Below are 9,563 nucleotides of genomic sequence, written 5' to 3'. Positions count from 1 at the left end.
CATATATATATATATATATATATATATATATATGAGGACTATGTGACAATCAGTAAGAAATTATCCTACAGAGTTAAAGTAAATGTCATGTACTTAGGTCATTGGTTACTGTAAGCTCTTAAACAACCACATGTTTAGATCAAGAACATTTTAATCTTTTATGCAGTATATTGTTATTGTTGAATCTTGGACCAAGCTACTCAAGGGCTATCTGTATCAGTTGTCTCTAGTTTTGAAGTGACAGACTAGAGGTAAAGCAGCTAGGTAAGACAACCCACTGCCTATTCATGGGCTACTCTAATCAAACAGTGATATTTGACTATCACTCTTATAATGCACCCACGATCTCAAAGTGCAGAATGGATTTTTTTTTTCTAGGCTGTAATGGCAGATGAACCACAGATCCTTGCACCCACAGTCAGTATGCTAACCACAGGGTATACATTAAAACAAATTAAGCATAATAACTTTAGCATCAGTCATTACAAGACCATTTAATTTCAGGATCAATAATACATGTGCCAACACTAAAATAATATATTAAGGAGAACACGTGTAACAACAAAGAGGCAGCAGCAGCTACAATTCTCCTAACAAAATTAAATATTAAAAACAACTTCAGCTGTTACTATCCCTTTTTAAAATATGAATACTCTCTATGATATAATATTAACAGTTAATAAAATGTAGCATCTAAACCATAAAAACAATAATAGTCCTTCATTAGTTCAAGTGATTTGGTTCCTTCCTCATCCTCACATATTTACATTGTCCTGATGAGGAATCTGAGGACACTTGATTATCTGGAGGGTGCCTAGGAGTGTATATACAAAGAAACAGGGGTTAAGTTAACTGTTTCTGTGGTGGCCTTTATGCAGGAATGCCTGGCATGATCTGCAGTTGAAAGATCTAGTTCAGAAAAATCCTGGGACCCACAAGGAGATTAATGACACATCCTTAGATGGTCCAGATGTTGAAGATACCCCCCTCTCTCCAACTGAATTGTGAGTGATATAAGGTTTCTTTATTCTATCACTATTTCCGGCATCCAGGGATTCCTGCTTCCAAAATGTTTTGCACATACAAAATCTCCTGGTCATAACTTCCTGGCCTTAGCATAATTCTCCTGGTCATAACTTCCTGGTCTTAGCATGATTTTCTTGGTCATAACTTCCTAGCCTTAGCATAATTCTCCTGGTCATAACTTCCTGGTCTTAGCATAATTCTCCTAGTCATAACTTCCTAGCTTTAGCATAATTCTCCTGTTCATAACTTCCTGGCCTTAGCATGATTCTTCTAGTTGTAACTTCCTGGCCTTAGCATGATTCTCCTGGTCATAACTTCCTGGCCTTAGAATGATTCTCCTGGTCATAACTTCCAGGCCTTAGCATGATTGTCTTTACTACTTTTGTGCCTCATTTAATTTTTCTGTACTTGATCATCTATATCCGGGTTCAACAAATCTAAAAAGGATTTCATATCAGCATTAATTTGCACAGGGCCTTTTAGCAACCTCATTAACTGATGGATGGTATAGTGTCATGCATGTATGGAAAATCTCACTCCATTCCATAAAAATTTAAAAGTTGGCACTTGTAAAAAAACACCCATTGCTCATCACTATATTTTCTGATAGACCATATGAGTGTCAAAAATATGCCTTAGATTCTCAGTCTTGGTCAAAGATGTTACCTTAGTAATGGAATGCATATCCAGCTATTATCAACGTGCATCAATGATGATCAAAAATGTCTTCCCCCCAAAATGTCCAAAATTTAGATACGAGTTTAAGAGTGAGTTGACCACTCCTAAGGATGTAGTGGTGCTTGAATATGTAACTTACAACACTCTTGATATGGGCTACTTGTTCTTACCTTCATTTTAATATCAGAATCCATATTTGGCCACTAGCCATAACTTGCGATCAAGCTTGTAATATGAGAAACCCCTGAATGGCCTTTGCGTAAATTTTGTGTGACCTATTTTTAGCATGGTGATGATATCACAACCTGTACACCCTATAAAAGACACCCAATCCTGCACACTAAACTCTTCTTTCCTGACCTAAATATAAATCTTCTTTTTCAACCTTCTTCAGTCATCCTAGTAGCACAAATTTTCTCACTGAAGAAAGCACAGGATCAGTTCCAGGTCACCTTTTAATCTGGGTTGCTTTTACTGAGATTACCTAAATTTGGTCCATAAGGTGGATAATGTCCTCAGGACAACATGTGGTGTAGAGTGCATAACACAGACAACAGAAGATGACCAAGTGCATAAGTGTCAGCATGTTCTATTCCTGGTTTATACACACTAGTATATTAATATACTGCTAGCCTCAAAACCCAATGCTATATTCATTCTGATGCCATACATTGTTTCATTAATCTGACTCAGTAATGGCTTGTGATCTGTACAAATGGTGAAATAGTGTCCACAAACTTATTGATGTAATTTTTTTTATGCTTGTCACTACTACCAAACCCTTCTTGTCTATTTGAGAATACCCTCTTTCTGCAGACATTAAAGTTCTTGACAGAAAAGCAATACATTATTCTGACCCTTCATCTTATTGATGTGACAGCACCACACCTAACTCATATTAATTTGTGATGCATCATAGGCCATAAATAAATCCTTCTTCGCATCAAGATGCATCAAAATCCAAGAAGAATGCAAAACTTCCTCTACTTTCTTAAATGTCTTTTCTTAGGACGTTCCTCCAGAATACCTAAGAATTACAAAGAATTTCTTAGATGTTTGTTAAAAGCAGGTGTTCACTAAAATGTAAAAAATATCTCTCTCATGCTGCAGGAGTAACTTACCTGGATCTTAGAATTAGTGCTGATGGCCTACACCCAGTTGCACAAACTATATGTATGGCTGTGAGAATTTCTCATCCCAAAGAATTTCACAGAGCTGAAGTTCATTCTAGCACTGGTGTATGCTAACTAAAGACAAATATTTGTTGGACCTGCCTCTGTTTTTCATGTAATTAGAATATTATGCAGGTATCCAACTACACGTGGAATGACTGAAATTAAACTGTTCGCTATTTACAGAAAAATTGTAGGGACAATGAAACTCCAAATGGTAATCTGTTGTATTGAAATAGTCCCTGGTGCATGTTTATTATTAGGTATTAGTTGCTACTCAGAGTTGTCATCTAATGGCATCTATTGGAATGCATGAGTTATATTTACTTTTGTAAAAGTTTTCCCTCTGTCAAGGTTATGTGCAATGTGCCCAATTTTTTTAATGTGTGGTAATTCAAGGTTATAACTGAATAGAGCTATTTCATTTCCATATAAACAAGGGGTTTGTGGATCTAATGTCCAAAAAGAAATATAAAGTGATTTGTGACAAGTGGAATAAAATACACACGGCACAACATAGAAGTCAAAATAAAAATAAAATTGAGCACTTTATTTACTGTTGTACAAAAAAAATGAATAGTGAATACGAGTTGTCATCAAAGTGGCAAGAAAGTAAAGAAAAAAGGTTTTGTTGAAACATACACAATCAGCACAGGAATAGCATGAAACAGGGATGGGACTTCTGCAAGTGAATTTTGGTTCTCTTTCAAATAATGAACTGTCCTTCTCAAAGGTAAAACTAATTCTCTCTAAAAATGCCAAAACTGCATATCACAAAGCACACTCTTCTTGCAACTGACCAATCAGGAAAGGGCACTGGGATACAAAAATATCTTTGTTTGTGACAGCTATATGGTATCGCCACTATTTCCACAAGGTCAAGAAAGGACACAGCACAACTCTCATGGAACTGTAAATAAATTCTCGCACTGATCATGGAACAAAAGTAACACCTCAAGTTAAATTTGTCACATGACCTCCATCAGATTTAGATTGTTCAAAAATCAGAACATAGAGAAATTTAAGAATTTTTTAAATATGAAATACACAATATTGGAGAGTAAGGTATAAAATATTTGCATGTTATTTTGTAATGAGAGACCAATTATTTAAAACAATAAATGGCTGACTTGTGTTTTCCTCCATGTCTGAAACAGCTTGGCAAGGTCTCAGCCTTGGAACTGCATTAAGTGTTTTTTATCTCATAGTGAAACAAATCAAATATTCTATTTTACACTAATATTCTTTGTAAAGTTTAAAATATTAGGTAATAATGATCATTAGCTTTCTAGCAGCAATCTTCAGTAGACTGTTTTATTACGATATGTAATTTTATGCTTTCCTACATGTTTCAATGATAGTTTTGATAAACTACAACTAAATTGGACTTACTGTTATGTAAAAATGCTACAGGCTTTATCTGAACAATATATCTCTGATTTTTAATTGTTCATTTAGATCTACAGTACCAAATTATTTTCAAGTTATGATCCCACTCACATGATCAAAAGTGACCCTTCATGTCAAATACATTTAACACCCATCTGGGATTCGACACACTCATTCTTTAATGCTAATCTTAATTTTGAAATATGCTATTTATACTAGTATAATCTATCATACTATTCTTATATAAAAATACTTTGTTATATTGCTAGTTTTTAGTCAGAGTTTCTATATACTATGGTTTTGCAGATCTGGTTGATAACTGAAAGCATAGCTTTTTCATTGACAATTAATTAAGTAATGTCATTGTATGGCTTTTAAAATTACACTTAAAAAACTTACTTATTTACTTTAAGTGGTTAATTTTTCATTCTCATAATAACTTCTAATTCAAGTTTTTTTTATTTTGCACAAAATTACATGTCCCTAACTTTGAAGCGATAGAATAGAGGGAAGGCAGCTAGTAAAACCACCCACTGCCAACTCTTGGGCTACTCTAACAATGAATAGTTGCATTGACCTTCACCTTATAATGTTCCCATGGCTGAAAGGATGAACATTTTCAGTGAAGGGATCCAAACTTTCTATTACAGATTGCAATTCAAATGCCATAACTACCAGGCCATGCCAGGAATTCAAGTTTCACAAGTGTGTTTTGGATGGTCATTTGATTTCAAGGAATATATACAATAAGATATCACAAGCAAAACTATCTTATAAATATTTTAGATTTTCAACTAGAGTGCACAAGGTGATTCTTGAACTTGTGTTAGCTTACCTCTTTCCTTATTGCTCGCAGTGCAGTGGGTGCAGTAAACATACCTCTTACATGGTGATCACGGATAACTCTGAAATATGTGCCAGCATCTGGAGTGCCAACAGGTTTACCCTGTGGATAATCAGCAAAAATTAAAAAATTATCGTAATGCAAAGAAATACTGCAAACAAGGACTTGTATGTAATGTGAAATCCATCATTTGACAAAATACAATGAAAGAAACAAACAAAGTGATTGAATTGTTTTATTTTCTGTCCTTACTTCAGTTTCAATCTATGAAACAAAATTTTAAATATTAGCCACAATGATTATAGATCCATTTGGACTAGTAGATACATAATAGCTGAATAAGTTGATATTACAATAGCAAAGCAAACAATTCTAACATAGTAGTAGGAAAACTGTTACATCCATGAAAGCAAGATAAGCTAAATGATCAAATTTATGAAGTAATTCCTAACACTACAGAAAAACAACTCACAAAAGCAGCAATCTCACTTTTATCAAATTAACTAAAAAGATTGATAAATGTTAGCTCTACGAAATATTTAGAAACTCCCAGTAAGCTACTACAGTATAGAAAAGAAAGAGCACAGTCCTCAGGAGAACACTGAAACTAATGATTATTATTCTCCAAGACAAAAAAAAAAGTTTTCTCTGAAAGTACATTTGGAAAATGGCATAACTTAAACACAATATTTTGGTTTATAACAAAAACCAACAAAAGATTTTGGATACTTACTTTAATTAAATTCAAAATTGAAAGGATATGGCTAAACAAGAACTATTTTGTTTGTTTGTTTTTGAGATATTCATGTAAAGCTAGCCATTCCTAATTTTGAATAGAAAGACTTGAGGGGAAAGTAGTACAACAACACCTACTACAAGCTCTTGGGCTACTACTGTCTGAGTGAATAGTGGGATTTGACCATCACCCTCATAACACACCCACAACCCAAAATATGGAGCACAATTTTATTTTTTGCAGTAATGGGATGTGATGGATCAGCAGATCTATAGTCTGGCTCAAGCTAACCAGTGAGCCATGCTCAGCCCCAGAGATTACTGTGCTGTAACAGACTTAAAACAGTGCATGAAGACTATTAACATCTCCAGGATTTCATTGTAAAAACTGAATGCTGGGATGATGCAAGAACAGTTGTTTACATAAAGTTTGATAATATAAAATCTACTGACTGACCTCCTTAAGTTATTTTTGTAAATTGTTTAGAACAGTAAAAAATATTTTACTTACATAAAGTTTGATAATATAAAATTTACTGATTGACACTCTTTAAGTTATTTTTGTAAGTTGTTTAGAAAAGTAAAAAATATTTCGACCACTTATTATTTTTAACAACTAATTATTGTAGCAAAACTTAATCAAATAGTAATATCCATGAATGATATTTTGAATTAAATCAACTTACTTCAAAAATTACTGTAGTTAGCCCTGATATCAGGGGACCATAGCATATATATGAATGCCCAACCACCCAACCTAGGTCTGAAGCAGCCCACCAGGTATCACCACTATTCATTCCATAAACGTACTTTAAAGTCCAATGCAAATTAACGGTATGACCTCCAGTAGGTCGAACCACTGCCTAGGAAAAAAATTAATATAGACAAACATCAGCCCACTGTCAATGAATAACGAGGAAAATTCTTTATTCCATAATATCTTTTTATCTTCTCCACGTTATATTCATTCCATTTTAGAGATTATATCTTAAAGACTTGAAAATATCAAATTGTGTCAATTTTATTTTCTTATGACTATTGTATGGATCCAATATATTCTACAATGTTTTAGGCACTATAGATTTAGTTACCTTTTTAAGACAAGATAAACAACAACATTTCTACAGTCATTTTTTAAGTAAACAAACATAAAGAAATGTGTAAATAATACACTGCTGGAGCCATTACATAAACATCAGTCTTTTAACTAAAGAATTTTGATATCATTGTCCACAATAAATGGAAAAATCTTTGATATGGTAAAGCAAAAAAAAAAAAACAACAACAACATAAAACTCTAATTTCTCAGCATAAAATCTATGACAAATGATCTAAATAAAACATATGTTGACAAAATGTGTTGAGCTTTCAATTTAACAAAAAAAAACTGTCCTGACATTCTTAATAATCTGGTCTCCTGCTGGGGAAAGGGTAAACCAAGACATAAAGGGCATTTTTTATTTTCTATTTTATTCTTGTATGTTTTTTTTTCTCTCTGTTATATTGTGTCTGCTAAGTTATTTTGACAACTGACATGGTTTTCTTTATGTATCTGTTATGGACATGCCACTTCTTAAAATTTTATGAAGATATTTTCATATACTGGAATAGATAGAATAAAATTTAATACAGCAACATCAGTGATTGTCAATATTAAAGAATTATTTAAATTATGCAGCAAACCATTTTTGTTTTTCTTAAACTTCTTGATAATAAAAACAATGTGCACAAAAATGTATAAAACACATGACTATACTTTTGAACTAGTTGAACAAAAAATATTTTGTTACCACTGTTTAAAAAAAAATACATAAAAATGTAAAAGATATATGGTTTGTTTGTTTGTTTATTTAGTTAAAAGCTATGAATTTGGTTATCTGTGCTCTGTCCATTGTGTGAAATGTAACCCTGATACTCTATCCACTGTGTGAAATGTAATCCAGAATTTTGGTGTTGTAACTCTTTAAAATAACTGCTGATCCATCTGGTAATGTAGACATATAGAAGTCAGTATCATAGTTATTTCGATTATTTGCTCATTACTTGTAAACTTTGACATTTCTTATTTTTACAATACAAGATTAATTTTAAATAATTTAAAACTAAAACATCTTTAAAACTGCACAAAAGAAGGCCCAAGATTCATTCCCATGATATGCTGCTGAACACACTTTGCACTTGAAACTTTGGGAGTGTTGTAGAACTGAGTCAATCCAGCTGTTCAGTTAAGAGTAGCTATAATAGGTTGCTGTGCCATTGACTGGTTGTCCCCATCTGGTCAACAGCTTTAAGCAATACCCAAACCTTGGAGTCTCTGACTTGACCATTTCTCTCAAATATCAAATAACACGCCATTCAGATTTTAAAAAAACCTTGCAGGTGAACACACCTGTTTAATTATCATATTTTTCTTTTTATCTGTACTTTCAGTGAGATGGTCGTGCTTACTCGAACTATATAAAATATTGCTCTATTTTTTACTTTCATTTTCAATACAAAAGTGCTAGATGGTCTTTGTGAGTTTCAGTTTAAATTATATTTAGCTCCATAAATGTCCCCCCCTCACCACCAAAAAAATTAAGTTTCCAATTCACCAGAAATTAACATTTGTTTTTATGTTCCACTCTTCTGCTCTAGATAATTTTCATTAACAAACAATATTATGATTTCAAATGCAGATACAGGTATGAAATCACATGTACGCGGATAATCATAAATACACCAAATAAAAATTATCGGTATAATGTAGCATCTAAAGATCATACTACACAGTTTAAAGTACTGATAATAGTAATAGGTAATGAATAATATACTCTGTGCTATGCATCAACAAAGATTTACTAATGTACAACACTGCTGAATCCTAAAAACTAACCTTTGGAGTCCCTGTGGTTCCTGATGTATACAAAATATACAGTGGAGCAGTAGCTTCAATGGGAATGCAGTCATGTGTCTTCCCAGTGTTTATGGCATTAGTCCAACAAACATCTAGCTCTGGTTTCAATGAGACAGGTTTCTACAAAAAGTTATGATAAAAGTTTTGATGTATTAAGGAATTTCAAGCCTATAAATTACACATCATTTGGAAAAAAAAGAAAAAAGTTTAGGTAAAGGGTATTGCATTGATTCAGCTCGAGCAAAACTAACGTTTTGTTTAAAGCACTAGAACAGACAATGCTTTTATTTGTTTGTTGTTAAACACAAAGCTACACTGTGAGTTATCTGTGCTCTGCTCACTACGAGTATCAAAATTCAATTTCAAACATTATAACAAAAATATAAACCTTAGGCTTTTTCCTGAGCCATCATGGGGTGGACAGATAAAACATAGTCTATTACACCTTCCATGATAAGTTGTGCTAATTCTTGGTTTATTTCAAATAATGTAAGTATTTTCTATAGTATAGAAACATATTCCATAAAAGCACACTTTAAGTTTCTGTATTTTAATAATTCGTTAATCAAACATGTGACACCACTTAATAATTAAGTTTCCATTTTGTTTTAATGTACTTGATAAAATGCTCAGATAACTATAATAAATGTGTTTTTACATAAATATTTATATAATAGTTTCTACTGTTGGGTGGGTTCTTTTGGATTATTTTGTAAAAAAACAATTGAAGTTCAGCTCTCTTAAGTAGAACAAAATATTGTTGCGTCAGCGAGTCACATGACTACAGTGACGCCACGTTTCTAGAACTATCCCGTATCTTGGC

General features: G+C 32.8%; 1 protein-coding gene across 1 annotated transcript in view; it reads right to left on the bottom strand.

The window, feature by feature from the left end:
* LOC106470685 (acyl-CoA synthetase short-chain family member 3, mitochondrial-like) overlaps positions 1-9,144 on the bottom strand; it is a 26,949-nt gene extending 17,805 nt beyond the window's left edge. The window contains exons 1-4 of the mRNA XM_013931245.2: positions 9,129-9,144; positions 8,720-8,860; positions 6,531-6,707; positions 5,101-5,211 (exon numbers count right to left, since the gene is read on the bottom strand). Of these exons, the coding sequence (XP_013786699.2) occupies positions 5,101-5,211; positions 6,531-6,641 (222 nt within the window). The 5' untranslated portion in view covers positions 6,642-6,707; positions 8,720-8,860; positions 9,129-9,144. The remainder of the gene's footprint in view (positions 1-5,100; positions 5,212-6,530; positions 6,708-8,719; positions 8,861-9,128) is intronic.
* Between the last annotated feature and the right edge of the window lie 419 nt (positions 9,145-9,563).

Source organism: Limulus polyphemus, unplaced genomic scaffold, assembly GCF_000517525.1.
Source record: "Limulus polyphemus unplaced genomic scaffold, Limulus_polyphemus-2.1.2 Scaffold4159, whole genome shotgun sequence".
NCBI lineage: Eukaryota > Metazoa > Arthropoda > Merostomata > Xiphosura > Limulidae > Limulus > Limulus polyphemus.
This window is presented reverse-complemented; position numbering and strand designations above follow the sequence as displayed.